The sequence below is a fragment of the Penicillium solitum genome (assembly GCF_028829755.1).
Source record: "Penicillium solitum strain IBT 25940 chromosome Unknown utg000001l_segment0_segment0, whole genome shotgun sequence".
NCBI lineage: Eukaryota > Fungi > Ascomycota > Eurotiomycetes > Eurotiales > Aspergillaceae > Penicillium > Penicillium solitum.
Genome location: NW_027072121.1, coordinates 1 through 21,458, shown reverse-complemented (window position 1 = coordinate 21,458; position 21,458 = coordinate 1). Strand labels below are relative to the sequence as shown.

The 21,458-nt window shown below is 47.7% G+C and overlaps 8 protein-coding genes across 8 annotated transcripts; 5 read left to right on the top strand and 3 right to left on the bottom strand.

Moving 5' to 3' along the window:
• Nucleotides 1-1,650: 1,650 nt before the first annotated feature.
• N7455_000008 (uncharacterized protein) lies at nt 1,651-3,791 on the top strand. Its single transcript, XM_065603691.1, is given in 6 exon segments — nt 1,651-1,782; nt 1,839-1,909; nt 1,923-2,081; nt 2,131-2,213; nt 2,282-2,701; nt 2,756-3,791. 6 exon segments carry the CDS (start codon nt 1,675-1,677, stop codon nt 3,514-3,516), a joined length of 1,602 nt encoding a protein of 533 aa, XP_065462182.1. The 5' UTR covers nt 1,651-1,674; the 3' UTR covers nt 3,517-3,791.
• A 457-nt stretch (nt 3,792-4,248) lies between these two features.
• N7455_000007 (uncharacterized protein) lies at nt 4,249-5,234 on the top strand (the record flags this gene model as incomplete). Its single annotated transcript, XM_065603690.1, has 2 exons — nt 4,249-4,381; nt 4,462-5,234. The coding sequence occupies 2 exons, from the start codon at nt 4,249-4,251 to the stop codon at nt 5,232-5,234; spliced, it is 906 nt and encodes a 301-aa protein (XP_065462181.1).
• A 172-nt stretch (nt 5,235-5,406) lies between these two features.
• On the bottom strand, nt 5,407-7,721 carry N7455_000006 (putative C6 transcription factor; the record flags this gene model as incomplete). Its single annotated transcript, XM_040962030.2, has 5 exons — nt 5,407-5,925; nt 5,976-6,889; nt 6,940-7,435; nt 7,499-7,610; nt 7,660-7,721. 5 exons carry the CDS (start codon nt 7,719-7,721, stop codon nt 5,407-5,409), a joined length of 2,103 nt encoding a protein of 700 aa, XP_040807510.2.
• A 723-nt stretch (nt 7,722-8,444) lies between these two features.
• N7455_000005 (aromatic ring-hydroxylating oxygenase subunit alpha) lies at nt 8,445-9,769 on the bottom strand (the record flags this gene model as incomplete). The annotated part of the gene is made up of 2 exons (XM_040962049.2): nt 8,445-8,928; nt 8,982-9,769. The coding sequence occupies 2 exons, from the start codon at nt 9,767-9,769 to the stop codon at nt 8,445-8,447; spliced, it is 1,272 nt and encodes a 423-aa protein (XP_040807517.2).
• A 944-nt stretch (nt 9,770-10,713) lies between these two features.
• On the top strand, nt 10,714-13,222 carry N7455_000004 (uncharacterized protein; the record flags this gene model as incomplete). Its single annotated transcript, XM_065603689.1, is given in 6 exon segments — nt 10,714-10,790; nt 10,803-11,070; nt 11,104-11,180; nt 11,249-11,389; nt 11,449-12,682; nt 12,737-13,222. The coding sequence occupies 6 exon segments, from the start codon at nt 10,714-10,716 to the stop codon at nt 13,220-13,222; spliced, it is 2,283 nt and encodes a 760-aa protein (XP_065462180.1).
• A 578-nt stretch (nt 13,223-13,800) lies between these two features.
• Nucleotides 13,801-15,352, top strand: N7455_000003 (uncharacterized protein; the record flags this gene model as incomplete). Its single annotated transcript, XM_065603688.1, has 2 exons — nt 13,801-14,209; nt 14,262-15,352. 2 exons carry the CDS (start codon nt 13,801-13,803, stop codon nt 15,350-15,352), a joined length of 1,500 nt encoding a protein of 499 aa, XP_065462179.1.
• Nucleotides 15,353-15,731: 379 nt separating this feature from the next.
• On the top strand, nt 15,732-18,141 carry N7455_000002 (uncharacterized protein; the record flags this gene model as incomplete). The annotated part of the gene is made up of 5 exons (XM_065603687.1): nt 15,732-15,759; nt 15,804-16,204; nt 16,258-17,015; nt 17,067-17,868; nt 17,920-18,141. The coding sequence occupies 5 exons, from the start codon at nt 15,732-15,734 to the stop codon at nt 18,073-18,075; spliced, it is 2,145 nt and encodes a 714-aa protein (XP_065462178.1). The 3' UTR covers nt 18,076-18,141.
• A 335-nt stretch (nt 18,142-18,476) lies between these two features.
• Nucleotides 18,477-21,289, bottom strand: N7455_000001 (uncharacterized protein; the record flags this gene model as incomplete). Its single annotated transcript, XM_065603686.1, has 4 exons — nt 18,477-19,096; nt 19,147-19,903; nt 19,956-21,107; nt 21,182-21,289. 4 exons carry the CDS (start codon nt 21,287-21,289, stop codon nt 18,477-18,479), a joined length of 2,637 nt encoding a protein of 878 aa, XP_065462177.1.
• Between the last annotated feature and the right edge of the window lie 169 nt (nt 21,290-21,458).

Here is a 21,458-nt window from a genome sequence, read left to right as displayed (position 1 = left end):
TTGGCGACAGGAACAGTGGAGCTGAGTTTGTACGCGTATGGTGATTCGGTAGCTGACGGATTTCCATCGAAATATCATGGTTGGCAGACTCCCCGTGGGTCAAAATCCCTTCGAGAATTGCGCGTCTGTGCCAACCAACGACGAAAGCATCTGCCGAGATGGGTACTCCATAACCCGACGGTATTTGCCTAGTGGCTGGAAATTACGTATCCATCATCCATCATCCAGTGTACAGAGTACAAAGTACATACAACATACATAGTTACAGAGTAGGAAGGTCTCCAAGATCTCCTGGAAGCGAACTGCAACGCCACCAGCCCCACGCGTCGTCATCCCAAGTATTTCGTACTCGGGGGTTGATGTGGCGTGTGTGTCCACTCGATCTCGGAATCAGATAAGACAATTCAATGTTTCCTTCGTACTCCGTAGTATATACTATTTTGTCCATTGTTCATTCTATAATATGTTAGTTATACTACTCCGTAACTATGTTGTGGTTGTTAGTTATATACTCCGTACATGTACCTAGTTTGTACCTTCAATTTTTTGGTCGATCTTGGCCCCTCTCTTTTTTTCACACAATTTCCCGAGGTCGGTCTTAATGTCTTGATTCGATTTAGTCGCCAAGATAAGGGGATATTCAACGGGTGCATCTTCATCCAAAAGGATAGTAGAAGATATAACGTACGTCGGGTCACAAAGCAAATGACGCGCAATGCATTGAATTCTCCGTGTTGTGACGCCAAGACTCGCGGAGGGTCCACGTGTATTCCACGCGTGGGGATCTATTTTGGCCGAAGTTTGGACGTTTGGCACGATGGCATATACAAAGTAGGCGGGTTTATCTTTAACCCTTCCGAGGTGGAATAAGAATGGGTATCATTATTATCAGTATTAGAATCTTGCGCTGGTGCCAAATAATGATTCTAACGAAAGACATATTAAATATGATATGAGCTGGATTGGAATAATGCTTAGCTATAATAATATCAATACGTACTCGGCTTATGTCTCGAGTCATATCTAACCCTAAATGAAAGCTTAAAGGCTATCAGTATGAGAGCTCAAAGAAGTTGCGGAACATGAGGATATCCAACTGAAACATATTTCCCCGGGAAAAACGGGTAAATACATGTATTAATACATATATATGTATGCATGTATATTTCATTGTAAAACGTATGATATTTCACTTGAACCGAATATCGAGGATTTATATGTATGAAAAATGTACTCAGTACTCTGTAATAAGATATAAACAATATTGTTGTGCGGATCCGTACCAAGTAAATCGAATTCATAAATTTGAGACATTTGACTATTAGCCTGAAGATAGCAAAGTTAAATGGGGAACATCGAATCAGGTGCGAGTCTACTTTACTCCATTCGATTGTGATCACCCGTCAATATATTCATATCCTTCATAGATACACTTCTATAGATATACGGAGTACGGAGTAGATATATATAACTAGTTATTAGTTATATGTTGTTAGTTAACTAGTTAGTTACACCTGGGCATACCTAGGTACTTATGTAAGCTCCTGCAGACCATCCTTGGAAATAAACTTTGGCTCCACTTTCGGGCTTTTCTTCCCCCCTTTGACCTCGGGCCCCCCTTGGCCGGGAGTCTGATCTCTGATCAACCCTGGTTTTTCCCTTCTCCAACTCACTATGAAGGGACCATTGGACAAGAATATGGTGTCCCAGGACGTCGCCATCGATGCGACCGACCAGGATGATTGGGACATGCAGCGCTTGGGGAAGACCCAACAGTTCAAGGTGAGTTACACATCGCACATCCCCCGGAAACCACCCTCAATACTGATCAACAATAGAGAAACTTCCGTTTTTACTCCATCTTAGGTTTCACGACGACGTTGATGGCCACATGGGAGTCGATTCTGCTGTGAGTTTGGAAGCCCGAGATTACCAGAGAACACCGGGAATAATGGAGAATCGCGCAGCACGAGTACCTACGGCCTGACTGATGGCGGACGAGCCGGCATGGTCTATGTGTATATCGGATCGTTTGTGGGATTCTTCGCCGCCGTGGTCTCCATGGCCGAGATCGCCTCCATGTAAGTTCAATCCCACCTCCCTGTCGCGTATGGAAATTGACTTAGCCAGCTCCCCAACATCCGGTGGACAGTACCACTGGGTCAGTGAATTCGCCTGGCCGAGATGTCAACGATTCTTGAGTTATCTCACCGGTTGGCACCCCTCCTCCCCCTTTTCGAATTAAAATCCGACCATCTACAGCGCTAATCCCGGTGTCTAGGTTGGCTTTCGGTGCTCGGCTGGCAGGCTGCTTTTGCGAGTATTTGCTACCTCTGCGGTACTCTGATTCAAGGACTGCTGGTCTTCAACTACTCAGATCCCTCCGGTTGGGTGTATGGGTTCGAGCGCTGGCATGGGACACTACTCACCATCGCTATCGCCGCGGTCGGAACTGTCGTGAATACCTGGGGCTACAAGATCCTCCCTCCCATGGAGGGCCTCATCCTCGCCATTCACCTCTTCGGCTTTGTTGTCGTCGTCGTTCTGATGTGGGTCATGTCTCCAGGAAAGGCCTCTGGGGAGTCTGTTTGGAAGGAGTTCACAAACTCTGGTGAATGGCCGAGCATGGGCCTCGCGTGTCTGGTGGGCCAGCTGACTCCGATATTCTCCTGGACAGGTCCGGATGCTGCTACCCATATGGGTAAGTCAAACGACATATCTCTCCTAATGCGCGATCATGGCTAACATCTATCAGCCGAGGAGGTTCAGAATGCTGCCTTGGTGGTCCCGTGGTGTATGGTTTCGACCGCTTTGATCAACGGCGGTCTCGGTTTCATTATGCTAATCACCTTGCTGTATAAGATGGGAGACTTACAGGATGTGCTCGCCCCGGCCAGTGGATTCTCCTTCCTCCCAGCAGTTAATCATGCCACCGGCTCCGTGGCGGCCACCAATGCTGTGGCTGCTATCATTCTTGTCATGGAAGTCTGCAGTGCTATTGGTATTCTTGCGACAGTCTCCCGCCAGACCTTTGCTTTCGCCCGCGACGATGCCTTGCCGTTCTCTAAGCATCTGGCTCACGTTAACCGACGTACCCAAATTCCCATCTGCTCTGTGTTGGTGTCAACCATTATTACCGTGCTGCTGAGTTTGATCAACATCGGATCTACTGCGGCTTTCAATGCTGTCGCATCTGTGATGATCGCTGCGCTTTTCACCACTTACATCTTGCCGATTGCTGCTGTCATTCGGGTCCGTTTTCAACCGGGTGGTATCCCTCCTTCGCGCTTTTCGCTCGGTATCTTCGGATTGGCGATCAATGTCTTCTCCCTAGCTTGGCTTTGCTTTGCTATCATTTTCACCTTCTTCCCGACCGCCAACAACCCCACCCCGGTGGATATGAATTGGTCCATCCTTGTTTTCGGAGCGGTGGTCATTTTCGCAATTGGTTTGTACATTGTGCATGGCCGCCGAGTTTATCGTTCACCTGTGACCCAAGTGCGCAAGGTTGAATAACGGCATTGGTCTTGTTGGATCAACCTTGCAGCCCATTGCATCCAAGGTTTGCGCCCAAACGCAGTATCTATTTTGGCACCAAGCGCTGGCCCTTTTTTGCGTACAAATATGGCATTTAATAGATATGTGGACATATTGACTATATATAATTTGATACCCAAAGCAATATAATCTATCTGAGCAGCAACGAGCCCGTGATTACACCATTGAGCTCCAAGCCTGAAAACCGAGTGCACGAAGTACCTTTTCTGATTGCGACGCGAAACAATATTGCAACAGTCCACTTCTCCAGGGCGCTTTCGGCGAATTCCGGGATTCATGTTACCCCTAAAGGAGTGCACCTGGTAATATCTTATCGGACAGAGTTGATTCGACCATGCCCAGGTGATTGTGACCTATTAGAGAGCGCAGATTACCCTGCATCCGTGCAGTTTTTGGAGTAATTTGGAAACGCACCTATCTTTCAACCGCAAGGCAACAATCTACCTGAAACGTTTGGCAATTACATGATCCCCTACGGAGTACTCCCTAGTTACTCAAACTTCCCTTTTAATAGCGTACTAATCCGAGTGCAATCCCCGACGCCATTCTTATCAGCCCTGCCAAGCCACCCCCGGCCCAGGATGCACGTACATTGTACGATGTGACAAGTTTCTGTGACACGAGTGGCCCACAAGTGTTCTTATACTTCACCGTTTGTACATACGCGAAGTTCCTGGGTTGTTAAGAGACATGGCATCTCAAACTCGATATGCCGATCGAGTCATTCCATGTATCTCCATGCATGATTTCGAAGACCGCATCGATGAAATCACAGATCAACTGATCCAAGCCGCTGAGAATGTCGGATTTTTCACCTTGATCGGTCATGGAATCTCCAAAGAGCACATTGACTCCATGTTTGCGATATCAAAACTTTCTTCGATCTACCGGACGACGTCAAAGCAACTATACCGTGGAATCCAAACAATGTCGGATGGGAAAAGAACTCACAGATTCGACCGTCTACTGGGCAGCCCGACAGTAAAGAGTCCTACCAGTTGCAGTTCGGCGAGAATATGAATGACCTCTGGGTCAAGTACGACGACCTACCTGGTTTCCGGACCGCCTCTCTCGATTTTATGAATCGCGTCCAACAAGTATCGGAATGTTTGATGCGATGCTTTGCGCGGGGCCTGGGGTTCCCGGAGAGATTCTTCATCGAATGTCATGGCATTTCACGACCGAACTCGCAAACCACTATGCGTCTACTCCATTACTTTGCATTGCCAGAAGTTTCCGACGGCAAGGTGTATCATCGCGCAGGGGCACATGCCGATTGGGACTTTCTGACTTTACTTTTCCAAAGGGACGGTCAGGATGGGCTAGAAATCTGTCCCGGTTGCGAGGTAGTGACAGAGTTCGGTATTGGAGACGGATGGACCAAGCTGAAGGCCAGGACTGGCGAGATAGTGTGCAACATTGACGATTTACTCATGTCCTGGTGGGATGACCGGTTCAAGCCAACTTTTCATCACGTCAAGGCCCCGTGTGAGCCCGGGGACTATTTTCGCGATCGATACAGCATTGCTTATTTTAACCAGCCCTGTAAGGATTCTTTGATCCAGGGGCCATCGAAGAAGTATCCGATGGTGACTGGGGCTCAGTTTACCGACACCGCTATGAAACGGAACTTTGCTGCTTTGCAGGAGAAGTTGAAGACGGCTGCAGCGGCCTAACTTGACCGGGAACGCGTGGGCTTCACCTGGGGTTTGTTAGGAGTGTTTCCGCGCAAGGGTATTTTCGCATGGGGGCTGGCTCCGGGTAAAGGATAAGCGTAGGTGATTGAGACGAGAGTTACGGCCCGAGAAGACAGTAACGCCGTAGTAGAAGTCAATAAACATATTACTCCTATAAGTTTCCGAAGTCCCACCAAGTTGAAAATCCGTCAATGTTTCCGAGAGTGGATTCGGATTCCGGATATCCCACATTGTTCTCCATATCAACAAATTGCGAGGGATCCGTCCATAGCCAGGGGGTATTGGTCATTAAACTGTCGGCTGGCGCAACGAGCTTCTCACCCAGCTCCAGGGCAGGAGAAGCTGGCGTGGAAGATATGTGCGGCATGGTTGGTGGAATGTGGGCAGCTTGACCACCATCCGCAGTGTTGACTGTGACATTCGGAGACATCGCAACAATAACCTCGAGAGTGGAGGCTAGGCTGTCCTCCGCCTCTTCTGTAGAGACGGTTGGGGTCAATGATGGATGTAGCAAGCCACCCGTGGACACTTCGTGTGGCTTGGGTTTACAGTTGACTTGAAGAACATCCCACATTAAAGGTATACTGAGATGAATCTTCTCAGGCTCCCAATCATGATCGATGTTTTCCGAACCGGAAGCAATTCGAGTCATCTTGTCCAGCGTTTGATCCTGTGTGTTTGTTAGCATTAGTAACTACATTTTGGTTTCATGAGACCCACCAAGATTCCACAAGCAGGCGAAAAGGACACAAAGCTCTTCAGGAACCTTCGGCATTTTGTAAAATCAACCTTGGATTTGTATTTTAATCGAGGATCCGCAGCACAGCAGTAGTATAGGTGCACCGTAGCTGCGATGGCGGCAGCGTGTCCGAAGAACGGATCGATGAGTCGCATCTTTTTCTCCGATACCATGTCTATCATGCGGACAAGCCAGGTAGCATGTAACAAGACCAATTCCGATGACCGCCTCCAGAAAGCGTTTGGGATTGCCAGATTGTCGTTGTATTGTGATGCCACAATGTAGAGGAAGGGATGGTTCAGAACAGTCAAAATGCAATGGTAAGTGAACTGTAGCTTCAGCCAGGGGGTCCAGTAGTTTCGGCTCGATCTCAACTCCTCGGCTGTTCGCTCGTAAAATTTGACTGAGTCATAACGATGGCACTGGGAAAGCTTGTTCTCAATTTCTGTAAGGTCGGAGAGCACCATGGCGTACATGGAATCGTGTCGCCAGGGTTCTTTGAGCCTATTTCGAGCACAATCAGAGACGTATGTTCGCACCCTGCTCCAGACCCAACCAAAATGGGCTGCTAAGCTCCAGATCCCTATATCGGATGATTTCGAGCAACCAAGATCATCTATCGGCAGAGGTGGAGGTTTCGGTTCCGTCCCATCTTGCTTTGCGCGGTCGCTACTGGAGGCAATATAGAAGGTGCGCATGACCTCTGATGGGATACGGAGAAACCCATTTTGCTGCCCGTAAGACTGCTCCAGACATTGGAGACTCCAGAATAGACGCTTCTTTCGCTCGGTCATGGGACCTTCGCCGGCATGACTCGATTCGAGATCCAGTGTGGCTGACCGGCAAAGATGTAGGGCAAGGCCGAGATGGAAGCGACCAAGGTGTATATCCCCATCTACAATAAAATCAACTTTTGAAATCTGTTTCACTTGGTGGGTCTCATACCTAGAAATGAGGAATAAGAGAGCAGACAGAGACTCTCAATGGTTTCAAGGTCCACCGTGCCGTTGGCCATACGAAGCATGACCAGGCTTCTTGCACTATCCCCATAATGTTGCAAATGGTCACGATCTCTTGAGAATCGTGAGGTCAAGGCTAGCAGGCAACACACTAGCTCCTCTGACAGATAACTTGGGTCTGAGACGTCTTCACGGTCGAAACACCAAATTGGTTGTCGATGGCAGTATTCAAAGTAAAGATCAATGGCTTTAGCGATCGCAGATGATGACGGTTGAGAGCTCGAGTCCTCGTAGCCAAACCCGAGGAAGAATGGGTCATTGACTGTGCTTGGTTCAATGGATGGTGGACGTGTTGTGAGAGGATAGCATGTTTCTGAGGTCCCTTTTCCTGTCTCTTGTGGCTTCTCCGACGGAATTGTTTGAGTTGATCTGCCACTTAGAATGAGGTTTACCTTCTCTTCAAGGAATGCTAGCCTATCGTCCTGTAGAAAACGGGAGGAAAAAGGTCAATGATTGGCCACTGATAGCCACAAGCCAGCACATACAGATTGCCCTCCCCGAGACCCTCTAGGTATTGTGGTATAAAGGCATGCTTGGTTTAGGCGGACACAACTTGAGCAGGACGGTTTTTCGGCCGGGCATCGGGTCTTCTTTTTTCTGTATGGAGATTAGTTTCACCCACAAATAGACAAGTGTATTACCATACCTGCAGTTGAGACAGGCCTCATGGGAACGTAGCCTTCCGCGAGCGCTCTCTCGTGGCATCATTGTAAGGGGCAAAAAAGAAAAAAGGGAGATGGGATTTAGCGGGGTATAGCGGCGGCTGGTTAGATAGATTAGATAGTTGAGATATGAGATACCTACATATCCATGGATGGATGGATGTAGGTATGAGATAGATGAGATAAGTCAAGATTGTCCCGAGGTCACCGGATTAAAAGAGGGGGAATATAGAGGAGATAATGAGATAAAATGAGATAATACATCAAAACACCTAAGGAGACTTTGGGGTAAATCGGAGAAACCCCCTCATAGGTCCACCCGACCTAATCTAGAATCCGATGTGCATGGAGTGTACTTTTTTTTTGTACGTGGCATATCTGAAAATGAAATTTATACTGAAAAAGGGTAAATGATCCCCCTTCTCCATTTGATCTACTCTGTACTTTTCCTAATATTGAGGTTCTGTATCAAGCCCGTTATAAACTACATAACCTACATGCTACTTCCAAATGGGGCCTGGCTAATCATCCAGAAAAGTATGATACTGAAGCTTGCTATATAATTGGTCCAATATCTTTTTATAGTAACGTGTGAATCCTGCAGAAATCAAAGTGTTCATATGACCTTCTTTGATGCTTATACCGGTCTCGTGATCAAAGACTGGTATGTATATATCCATGGATCACATGTAACATGTCATCTTTATATAATCAAATCAAATCCAAGGCTAAAAGAATTAACTAACAAAAATCGCTATCATGCAAATCATTAAACCACCATAGTCTCAGGTGCCGTTGCTGCGATGGTGGGAGGTCCACCTCCACATCCTCCTCCACAACAACCCCCCGCAGTCAAAGCTGATGCGTCATTGCTTGTAAGCTTGGAGCAAAAATCCATATCCTCTTTGCTTACTGCCTCCTCCTTGGGGAGTCTTTGTCGTGCGGGCCAAATTTGCTCCCCTGCATCCTCTTCCCGCTTATGGTGCTCTGCGAGTAGCCCACGAATGACAGTTCGGAAATCGACCGGCCTTTCTTCCGTGGGGTTGAGTTGGCCATTCGCAGAGACCCCTGTGTTGAGACTGTTTTGTGTTTCGACACAGAGATCTTTGTTTTCGGACATCATACTCTTGTATATTTGGTTGATGGTCTCAAACTCGTCATCGCTAGAATTCTTGTTGCGGTAGACCTCATAGCGCATCGAGCATGTGGTGGGGCTCGTAGGCACGAGTCGCTGCATAAAGAAGAATTGCGGCCTGCGTATCCAATTAGCGTCAATCGGATTACATTAGAAGACGGTTTCACTTACGAGACGGTCATAGCGGCATTGGGGAAATAGTAAGTACTGGAAGTCTTCAGCCCATTTGCAACCTCCTCGGGTGTGGATTTGCCGTCTTTGGTATCCACGGCATATGAGCCCAGATTGGAAGTCGAGGGAGTGTAGAATTCGTTGTAGTTGTCTGCCAGGATCTTCCAGTTGTAATCTCCACCCATCTCCCAGGTGTGGTCGAAGTTATAGTTATCGAAATTAAATCCTTTGAAACGTGGCTGTAGGTCGATTCCTTGAAAGGCATCTTCCCACGAAATCTCAGGGTTCTCGCCAGCATCTAAATTGAGCCAGACAAACCCGTTGACATCAATATGAACGTGGATCGGAAGAAGACCGTTCTTGCTCTTGTCGAAACCTTCCAGCTCTTGATACCCGGGTGCTTTAGCAAGTTTGCCATTAAGGCCATAGGACCATCCGTGGTATTGACAAGAGAAAATCCGGGAAGTGCCGCCCTCTTCGGTAACCACGGGGAATGCACGGTGTCGACAGACGTTGTGGAAAGCATTGATATTGCCCTCACGGTCTTTCACCAAGATAAAGGCGTACCCGGCGATTTCGTATCGGAGCCAGTCGCCTGTTTTGGGGAAACGCAGCTTGTGTGTAGTCAGAAGCCATTTACGACTGAATATGGCGCGTCGCTCAAGTTCATGTATATCTTGCGAAGAATACCACGAGGCGGGGAGAGGGTGAAGTGGGGGATTCTCGTCGGTAGGGGTGAGACGTCCCTCTGTTTCCCCAAGCCCGAGGTAATTCTTAAGCGTCGACATTGTGAAGGTCAAAAGACAAGGTTATGCAGGAAGACAGACGAATCAATGTTTTTTGTCTTGAAACTCTGTCAATTCTATCATCTAGGGCGGAACGTGAGGTCCTTAATATAGGCATAAAGGATCTGGATCCCATTGACAACTACCAGGATCATGAGTTCATACTTCCCCATGAGGATATGCAATCTACAGCTTTCGACCGATCACAGGATCGGAGCGGAGGGTAAGCCGTGCATCGCCCAACCTGTTTTTAACCCCGATAGACTGTGCTGGACCATGAAGATCAGAGGGGAACCGGTGGACGGGTAGAATTACCGCGCTGGGTGAACGCCACTCGGGTGGTCGGGCTTCCTACCGGGCTTGTGAAATCAAGAAGAGAAAGTATACAAAAGTATGTTTGGAGAGTATGAAGATACAAGGTTACTATGTACGGAGTATTCCGTACCCGTCAGGCTGTGGTGTATCGCTGTTACGAGGTTTTACACCCCAACCCCACAATTGGATATTTATATTTCTATTTACCTAACTTGGTCACAGAATAGATATCATATCATTTTCGGACGAATAGGCTGAAGGGTAATAATACCATGTTCACTGTCTCCAACATATAAAACTTCCCCCGCATAAGATTCCAGCCGATCATGTGATCGGCTCATGATTTTTCATAGAGAATGTGCTCTCTTCTTCTCTGCAGATGCAACCTGGAAAGGTTCTGTTGGGGGAAATAGCATTCCGAATATGACACTGTAGGAACTGAGGATTGAATAACAGAATTAAAAGATGTAAATTGTAGAGTTGATGTCGGAAAGTGGGAGATCCGGATTTTCACCGAGCTGGCTCCCAGGTAGACCCCCCGCACGGGACCACTTGGCCAACATCTTCCAACTGCATTGATCGGCGAGAAACAGATAAGACTTTGTTTTTTGTTAAAGGCCAATGGGCCTATGATGAGTTCAATGGGAGATAACTACACTATACACAAGGTTTCTTTAAAGCGAACCCGGCAAGCTTGTGGTCCTTGTCGGTAGGTGCCAAGCCCGATAAAGAAACAAAATCCCGAGATCGCCAGGGTGTATATGTACCGGTTTCTAATATGTGATCGGGATAGTCGGAAGAAGGCGCGATGCCCAGGCGAGAAACCGACATGCTCGCTGTGTCATAGACTAGGGCAACGCTGCTCATACGGACCGCAGGCATCCCGTGTAAGGAGCCAGTCGGTTTCGGCTCCTGTGCAGAGCCAGGAAACACAACACAGCACCAATGAGGTATTAATGCTTTCTATCCTAGTGGGACCATTGGATTGGGTGTGAAATTTCGGACTATGCTGAATTTATCAGACCCAAGGGGATATCTCGAGCTCTGGGAGGCTGCAGCGCATCGAAGAAAGACTGGATATGATGGGACTTTTACTTCAGTATGCAATAGACTTCACACCTATGCCCCAGACGTCGCTAATCAAAAAACAAAATCCAAATCCTACAGAGAAGGATTGCCAAGGTCTAATTCATTACGAGAAGTATCAAGTGATAACCACCTCAATGATGGTCGTGAGCTGCAAGAGGCTTCTTATGACGACTTCGAAATAATGGATTGCCCAGAAAATCATCCGCTGGATTCCCAAGAGTATATTTGGCTTTTTCCTTCATTTTACAATCACAGATATGCTAATGAAAACGAAACAGAAGTGGTCTTCCAGTTGCATTTATCGAGCAGGAAGTACAAACTTACCTTACCTACTTTCATGACCAGCCATATTGTCCTTTTTCAAAAAGGTGGTTGTTGAGACATACCAGCTCATTACCACCAGAGGTCGCATTCCCGTTAGTGGCCCTCACTTCCCGTCTGCCTCGACGATCTCGCGGTCCTTTACACGAGAGTACACCCGATGTGAAAGGATTCGCGGAGAAAGCTTGGGACCTCTTGTCAAATAAATACAAAGATGGCAATATGGGTCTTTCGTTTCTCCAGGGCACATTTCTCATGGCTCAGCTCGATTTTGCTGACGGAAAAGCGCATCGCGGGTATGCGTCTGTTTCCCTTGGATTGCGTGCGATTCAATCCGTAGGGCTGAACAAAGAGAAGGGCTCGTATCTCTCGAGTGACCCAGAGATCGAAACGAGAAAGCGCATTACCTGGGCCTTTTTTATGCTCGATCGCACTCATAGTGCTTCCCGAAATTATTCACTATCCCTCTCAGACAAACAGTTCTCACTTCCATTTCCTACCCGCGAGACGGATGCCCTTTCCGGTGATAATGGGTCACTAGCCCACGGGTCTTTGCATGATGGTCCTGGTAAACAAGGGCAGAAAGTTGATCATGGCATTCTCGTATGTCTTTTGAGACTGTATTCTTTATGGGGAAAAGCTACGGAGTATGTCTTTGAGCCCTTTGCCGACAGCTCGCTACCTCCCTGGCAAACCGGATCAGCTCTAGCAATCCTCGAGTCGGAATGGTTACAATTTGAAACACATTTTGCAGATGCCCATCGATATATAAACGTGGATTTCAAAAGCCGCGCCCGAGAAACCCCACAGCCACGTACATACCTCTCGACTTGGGTGTGTGTTCAATTCCTTTTTCATTCCATCCAGGGCCTGCTACACCACCCATTTGTGATCATGACCAAGCTTCGCAACTTTAACGGCAATCTGTCCGCAACATTTCTGCAAAAGTCTTTTGAGACATCACTGCTCCACTCCCGATGGATAGTTCGATTCATAAAGGAAATGTCAGAGGTCAACTTTGAGACCTGCGATCCGTTTCTGGGATATTTGGCTGCGATCGCAGCAACTATTCAGCTCGAGCACACTGGAAACAAAAATCCGCAAATTGCTCTTCTGCTCAACAAAGAATTTCGAATTCTTGTTGACTTTATGACGGAGCTGTCTGTGTATTGGGAAAATATGAGCGTTCTGGTAAGTGGGCTAGCAAAATATGGAATTAAAGTGCTGATGATTTTCTCTGTCAAGGTTAATAAAGTGAATGAACTTGCCGCTCGTCATCATTATGGGTCACTCTATTATAACCAAGAGGGTTTCTCGGGCGCTTTATCCAAAATGCCAACCCCTTCGAATATGCCTAGAATGTCCGCAGAAGACGAGGATCTCATGTGGGAAATCCTCGATTTTGGCTGCTCATCAGGAGGAGGCGTGGCAATGAGCTTCGGAGACTTGGCTATCCCCCAAGGCAACCAAATCCAAACAAATGAAGGGCGTCCCGCACAAAGTAGAATGTCCTCAAGGCCACAACGGGTAGGTCAGCAAAACAAGAATGATCAGAGAGGGTGCTTGATCCCAACTCTTCCAAACCTTGACGAAATATCCGAACCCATCCACGAAGGTCCTTTGCCTGAGTGGCCATTTCAAACGAGAGGTGGTGGTGATATGATGGGGGCAGCAATGCCGGACATTCCAGATTGGATGATCTTGGGAGATTATATGGCAGAACATTTGTGAGGTAATTAAGGGGCAGGAGGTATGAGGGTTAATATCATGGTTGCCAGCCGCATGGAGCAACAGATTCAGACTGAGCTGCAGTATCTGATTACTCGAGTGATTTCTCTAAACGCGTTGCTTTAGAAATTTTAAAAAAGTTCATCGAAATCTCTCTTTAAGGGGCCCAGTTTTTTGTTTCTTTATATATCAATGGACCGTCCACGGGTATCCCATCGCTACCCCAAACCTTTACTTGCTATCAAGCGTCACTATTTTATATACGTTTTCTGTTTTTGTTGTTCTGAAACTCGATTGAATTTTCATCAAGGTCCGAAGGCCCGAGGGCCCGAAATGTCTTAATCTAATGTCTTAATCTGATACCGACAAAGACTTCATTCACCTCACATCTCGCTCTGGAGGCGGAGTTTAATTGTTAACTCCGTTCATTCGGGCTGCTCGGCTTTGAGAGAATGCCGATCATTTTATATAAATATATATATATATATACATGTGTGGATATGAAGATGTGGGGATTGCATTGAAACAGCTGTCCTTGCAATATCATTCCTTCCACTCGCTAAATTTCATTTCCAAGCAGAATGACTGAGTCTTCCAAGATTCTTCTACAAGGAGGTACCCTTTTACTACACGAAGCCAATGAGAGGGTGGTTTCACGTCGGCTCGATCTCTTAATCGATGGAAACTCCATTCTCAAAATTGAGGATAATATCGACGTGGATGACCAAAGCATCAAAATCATCAACTGTGATGGCAAATTGGTGTCACCCGGCTTCATCAATACTCACCATCACCTGTGGCAAACCCAGTTGAAAGGCCAACACGGTAACCATACTCTGCTGGAATACCTGCCATCTGGAAATTTTATTGGATCGCTCTATTCACCCGAGGATGCCTTTTGGGGTGAGTTGAGTGGAGCAATGGAAGCTGTTGATGCTGGCACAACATCAGTGGTCGATCATTCAAGCCTCAATCTTGGTATCGAGTACCGTAAGAAGTCCATACCATTTGCTTTTATCTTAAGTGATACTGAATTGCGCAGCACCGACTTTGATCAATGCCCTGGCAACCTCTGGTCTGCGAGCTGTGTACTGTCAATGTGTCCCGAGGACGATCTTAGAAGATTCTCTGAATGTAACAGATGACCACGCCCCCGAATCTGCACTCCGCACCTGGAAGGAACTTGCAGAGATTGCTCCCTTTGCTGACGGTAGAGTTCATCTTGGGTTCGCTGTAGATAATCTCTATTTGCCTACCGGTCAATTACAGGAACTCTACACTGAGCTTCGATCAATGGACGCAAAGATCATCACATCACACGGTGCTGCAGGAAAAGCCTTTGGCAATGCTCCTTCTGCTGTGCAACTTCTCAACAACGCTGGTTTACTTGGTCCAGATATTCTCATCTCGCATGCCAATTTTCCGAAGGATGGTGATGCTGGACTTTTGGCCACACATGGCGCCTCTGTTTCTTCAACGCCAAACACAGAGCTCCAAATGGGATATCCACCTGTGGCATTGTTGCCTGAATTCCGACCACTTGCTAGTTTGGGAGTGGATTGTCACAGCTGGGGTTCCGGCTTTATACCTGGCCAAATGCGTCTTTTACTTCAGCATGCCAGAACCGAGCGCTCACACAGACTGGAGAAGGAAGGAAAGTGGAGCCGACATGTTGGACCTCTAGTGGAGGAGGTTTTCAATCTGGGTACGATTGGTGGTGCTCGGTCAATGGGAATGGCTGGCCAAATTGGCCAGATAAAGGTTGGAGCCAAAGCCGATTTGCTTATCTTCGATACAAAGAGTCCATCCATGTTGGCGGTGGCCCAGGAGGATCCAGTTTCAGCTATTGTACTGCATTCCAGTGAGAGAGACGTCGAAACCGTTATCGTGGACGGCATCGTGAGAAAGGAAGGAGGTACATTGCTGCCTGTTTTAATCGCTGACGTTCCTGCTTCTCTTCCACGTTCTATCCTAGCCCGACCGCAGCTTGAGTGGATTGACGTTATGAACGGAGTGTTGGATAGCCGGAAAAGGATTAAAGACAAAGCGCAAGGAATAGATTTCAAATTGGCAGAAGAAAGGGTCATCGATGCGTTTTACATGAATCGAAATACCATGCATGAGACGATCTAATGGACAGAGAATTGGGATTTCTTAGGGCATTGTATAGATAGGAATATCATTCATCATTTCCGTTGCATTTCCCATAACGGCGAAACGGCTACACGTCCAAGTGAGTCCAAGTGTCTTAGCAACATTGATCATGGGGTATCATATTATGTCTAATTTCTTTTCCAAAATAGTGTTCTAACATGTCCAATAGATATGTACATATGTATTTAATAGAGGGAATTCCCATTGTTGGGGTAACTCCACAGGAACAATATCAAGATCCTCGCATCCCGGAGCTATTCCTTCGGATTGTTGTCTTTTTCATTGTGCACTTGGGAATTAAAAACTCCGTTTCCCCCTTCTCTTTTCATTTTCTTTTTCCTCTTTAATCATTTTAGCCATGGAACGAGTCGTGATCGTCGGAGCAGGTTGGTAGCAGTTCATCAACTTGGACGTTGGCTAACTTATTTAGGTCTTTACGGTCTCATCGCAGCCAAGACGTATCTACAACTGGTGGCATCCGACGAAAATACCAAAAGCACCGACACCGATGAAATCGCCGAAATTCCTACCTGTTTTACTGAGAACATCGATGCTTCCCCAGCAGCCTCCTCCGAAAGTCACCTTCTAGTGATCGACTCTGCCTCGGATATTGGGGGTACTTGGGCCGAAGAGCGCCTTTACCCAAATCTGTTAAGTCAGAACTCATATGGACTTTACGAATTAAGTGGCTTGCCTCTTTCGGACGTTGTTCCAGAGGAACATACCGATGATGCACATAATAAGTTCATTGCAGGTTGGAAGATCAACCGATATCTCCGTGCATGGGTTGAGAAATGGCAGCTAGAAAAGCACATACGATTGAACTGGACGGTAAGATACTCCCACTCTGTCCTAGAAATGTAAAATTTCTGAATTATCTCTAGGTCGACAACATAAGCCGCCTCGTAACCAAAGAGTGGAAGCTCAACATCAGCGTGTCCTCAGCCCCGGGTCGACGGATCACCATTATCTGCGACAAGCTGGTCCTGGCTACAGGACTAACCTCGGTACGAAATATGCCAGACACAACGGGACCAGCAATGGCCTCCGATAACCCTGCTCCAGTCATCCATGCCAAGGACGTTGGAGACTGGGCTCGAGAACACCTGGGATATCAGCCACTCAAACCACCCGAGCCCGAGACTGTTAGCATTCCAGTCAAAGGTTCCCCTTACCCACAACTGCGATCGGTTGCTATTTATGGTGGTGCAAAATCATCCTTTGATCTAGTGCACTTCTTTGCGACTCTACATCGCAACGACTCAAAGCTGCACCTTCAGTCTACACAGAAAGATCTTGTGCAAGTACATTGGATCATTCGTGACCGAGGTGTGGGACCCGCGTGGATGGTGCCGCCAATGTCTACCCTCCCAAATGGTGACACCGTTGCAAGCGACAAGGCTGCCAGCAGCCGATTACTCACCCATCTCACCCCGTGCTGCTACGAGACTCCAAAACGTCTGTCTCTTGGACCCTCCGGGGGTCTTCACTGGGAGGGCTCATGGCTAGCGCGGTTATTCCATGGCAACCCAATAGGCCGATGGTGGATTCGTTGGCTCTGGAGATCGATTGATAAAGGCTTGGAGGACACGGCGCAATATGGTTCAGACCCGAAGATGGAAAAGCTTCGCCCAGAGAACAGGTAAGTCCAATGAGATGTTATTTGGAATACTCAGTGGTTGATGAATTCCAGTGTTGTCTCGTGCGTATCCGGTATTGGTATCGCAAACCAAGGAGACCTTTGGGAAACAATTAGATTGCCCCATGTCAACGTGTACCGATCAACCATCACCGATATCGTCGCTACCAGGCCTGAGAGATCCACGGATTCATCCGCAAAGGCTTCGGTGCACTTGGCAGACAGCAATTGTATTGATCAAGTTGATTTGGTTATCCACGCGACCGGATATAAGCCAATAGTCCCGATTCGGTTTGAACCTGCAAGTTTCCGTCTCGAACTGGGGCTGTCGGCCCTGGTGAACTCACGGGACGAGGATATTGGTGAGAATCGCGAAATCCCAGCGGAAACACCCGAAATAATCAATGGACCACTGGAGGCAACTGTAAATGACCGCATCCAGCACTGGGAAGATCTAGATCGACGGTCTGAGGTCATGGCAAGGAAGACTTTGAATGCGACGAGATGTGTTCTCACAGATCGGAGTCCTCCCTCATGGGCTGAATCTCACAAGCTGGTACCATATCGCCTGTTCCGCCGAATGGTTGCGCCCGAATTAGTCGCACGAGGCGACCGTTCCTTTGCAACGCTCGGTGTGATTTTATCATCAACTATTGCTGTTGTTGCAGAGGTTCAAGCTCTTTGGGTGGCGGCATTTTTGACAGGAGGACTCGACTCCCCCGTGGTCATTAATTCCACCCCAAATCAGGCTCTTTCGCTTGGAAGTCTTTCGCTGGAGGCCATGGAGAATGTTATCTCCGAGGACGTGGTCCTGGGCTCATTGACGGGAACTGGCCTTGAAGCTGAGGCCATTCAGGTATGTTTGTTGCGCGAAACCACGAGGATGGTAATCTAACTACTGAATTAGTACAATGATATGCTCCTGCGCGATTTGGGACTGAATCCCCACCGACTCGGGGGTGGACTCTACACCGAGCTGACTGGGGTGTACAGGCCTTCGGTGTATGCTGGAATAGTGGACGAGTGGAAGAGGAGTCGAGGTCTCTCAGAGAAGAAACCGTAGTTGCGCCGAGTGTTAACTATCCAGCCTATTATTGTTGAAAGTCAGTTTTGACTGCTCCTGTGTACTGGGTAAACCTTGGAATAGTTCCTGTAGGCCTAGGCCTCGCCAATACCCGCCCACCGCCCAAACCCGCCCGCGAAAACCCAGCCCATGGGCCGGGTTGGGTCTTAGTCAGCAAACCCGTGGGCGGGTTGTCATCCGCGAAACCCAACCCAAGACCCAAATGGGTACCCGCGATTACCCAAAAAAGCAAAAAAAGCTGACTGATCATTTTACACTAAGTTATGCAGTAATTTTCGATTATCTAATTGTTTCGATGGCGTAACTACTAGCTTCTAGCTGTGAATATTTGGAAAGGAACATGAAGGGCTTGAAAAAATCAAATTGGATAATTATAAAGACTAGTATACCTCGTAACCTCGCAGTCTGCTGGAGGGCATTGTTACCCGACCAGAAGATCTCTTCTGGCTTCTATCACTCAATTGCATGATTGGAGGCGGAAGTAAATCTGCTTCGTCGTAATCAACCACGTCTTCCTCCATACTCTCTTCTTGTTGTTCAGGTTCGTGAATATGTCTGTGTATAGAGCTCCGGCCGGTCTCTACCACCGTACACTGCACTTGGTATGTCTCCTCTGGCTCAGAGTTACCCTCGAGATTCTCGCTCTCTTCAATCTCCTCATTGTCGCTGATCGGCTCTGCATCCTCTTCGATTGCCTTCAACGCTTCATCCTCTTCAAGTGCCTCTTGGCTCTCGCTCTCCAACGGTTTCTCCAGACGAATCAATTGCTGTCCCTCTAGTGTGAGCTTTTCTGAGCACATGTACATCATCAAGTCTTGAATGGTCCCTTCGTGAAGAGACCCTCGGCGATAATGACAAATGTCTCGTGCGCTATTGAAGAGCCTTTCTACACCCGCGCCGGTGGCAGGGACTGAAAGCAAGTCTCGTGCGAGCCGAGACAGCACTGGGAATTCGCGCTCGTGTTCTTTCCAATAAAGTCGCGGCGACACAGGGACATTGGCTATTCGAGGTCAGTCAGTTGTTCCAGTGTGTTGTACTGATTGCTCGTGCCTTCGCGAAGATACTGGTCCACTTCGTCATACTCTACTCCTTCATGGAAAATCGATGCACCAGGTGGCTCGAGTAGCCGATCAAGCTCTGTGCTATGCGAATTGGAAGATCGCTGGACCGTACGGAATAGCAACTCGGGGTTCTGCTGCTGATACTGTGTGAAAGATGCTCTCAAATATTCACAGTACCTTTTTGACGTATCTTCATGGCAAGTTGAGTACTCTCGATCATCAAAAGCACTCAGTTTATACTGAGGGGCAAGTAATGTTCCAGTGCCATAGAGAAAACCGTGGTCGCGGTAGGTTTTTTCGTAGTACTCTTTCAGCTTCTGCCTCGCCACAAGCAACGCGCCATACATGTCTTTCTTCCAGGGTGTTGTCTTTCTCTTCAATCTTCGATTCGACCGTTCGATATGCTCCAGTAGTTTCCTATACACAAGGAACACACTATGGATTGTGACGTCTCTGGTCTTCATCAGAGCCATGGTGAACTGAAAAAACGGTTTGGTCAAATGAACGAGGTAGTCAATTTGCCTCCATTCAACGTCGGTAACCTTGAGCTGCGAGTATTCATGATCACAGCAGTATTTGTCGATTACATTTCTCAGCCGGCGTGCTCGGCGAAGCATCAAAAAAGTTGAATTCCAGCGTGTCTGAACGTCATGTAACGGAAAAAGCCGAGTACCACCTGATTGGAGGCATAAAAAAGCATCACGCCGTTGTGGGCTTGCGTTGACAAAGATCGCAAAGGATCGAATCTAATGCTGTCAGTGCTCTGAGTCTATTGAAAAAGTGAATATCTTGGCTCACCTTTGTCAGTGTATGAGCCACGTCTCCATAATTGATCGAATCCTTCAACCCGTGCGCTTGGGTGTCGGACCAAAAGGCTCTGACTTCTTTATTCTTAGGTGCTGCCCTGATATGTCCTAGTAGCTGTTTCAGGCAAAGCTGGATCACATGAGCCATGCAGGGAACCCGGACTATTGATTCCCTGGAGCTAATAGCTCCGATAGAGAGCAGTCTCTCTTGCAAGGCGCGTATCATGGTGTCGTTGTTGGTAGCGTTGTCTGTAGTAACGCTAAAAATACGATCGAGAAGTTTTCGTTCCTCCAGTAACCGGTGCAAAACATCACTAAGGTTGTTGCCTGTATGAGGACCGTGCAACGGCTCAAAGCCGAGGAGCATTTCCCTATAGTTCCAATCTTTGTCGATGAAATAAACCGTGATTGCCATGAATGCCTGCTGAAATGGACTGGTCCAACAATCTAAAGCGAGGGAAACCTTGGCATCTTCAGGCAGATCTTGTAACTGTAACTCTTGCTGGCAATTGACTGCATCCCGGAGCCGTCTCCGCAGGGTCTTCGCTGACGGGAGTTCCAATTCTCCGGGACCAGAATATAAAAGGCTGAGTAGCCTCTGAAACACCGGGTTCTCCACCGTCTGGAAAGGCAAACGAAGACACGTAATTGTCTTCAATATCTGCTCCTCGATTTGAAATGTTGTCACTCTGTGGACACTGGGTGAGTCTCTCGTGAAATGGTTCTGCAAAGAATCCGAAATCAATGACTGATTAAATCCCTTTTTCTTCCCTTTACGACAAGTATTAGACTTTTTGTGTCTACTCATGGCGCTTGTCCCATTCCCCTTATACTGTGGATGATCAAGCACAGTGAGACAAGCCTGGCAGATGACTCGAGGACGCCCAGAATCAATATCAGCCACCTGGTCAAAGTGTTTCCACACATCAGCGTGACGCGATCCGGTGGACCATTTGATCTGGGATTGGCCTTCTCCGTTCAGCTTTTGGCCGTACTCTGTTTCCTTCCACCATTCAAGAAACTCTGTCTCTAGATGCGACTCGTACGCAATCCATTTCTTTCTGTGCTGAGGTCCCACACGTCGGAGTGTCGCTGGAGGTCTTCGAGTAGTTATGTCGTAGGTTTTGCGGGGTCCTGTCAAAGGCTGCGGTCCATCTTAGTATACATGTAGGTAGCGCCGCAACACTCAGAGGCTAGTGGAAGGGACCATTTTCTTACAGAGGATTGAATGTCAGAATCCAAGAAGCCGTCAGATGACGGCTCAATGGAGAGCAGTGGACTGAAAGGCCGATGTATTGATCGCGATGATGAGGAAGAAGACGCCATACTGAAGTAAAAGGCCACTAGTATTGGAAGATGGGGATTTTTTTCATCTTGAGTACTTGATTGTGGATTTTGTTCCAGTCGCGTCGTGCGTTTGGATCTATCTATTCCTGAGTCGCGTAAAACCCGCGGGTACCCAAAACCCAACCCAACCCAACCCAACCCGCCCGGA

Bases quoted from the DNA above. Each gene is read 5' to 3' on its own strand.
- N7455_000008 (XM_065603691.1), top strand. From the start codon at position 1,675: ATGAAGGGACCATTGGACAAGAATATGGTGTCCCAGGACGTCGCCATC. The intron at 1,783-1,838 runs GTGAGTTACACA...GATCAACAATAG, and splicing joins GGAAGACCCAACAGTTCAAG to AGAAACTTCCGTTTTTACTC. The intron at 2,214-2,281 runs GTTGGCACCCCT...CCCGGTGTCTAG, and splicing joins ATTCTTGAGTTATCTCACCG to GTTGGCTTTCGGTGCTCGGC.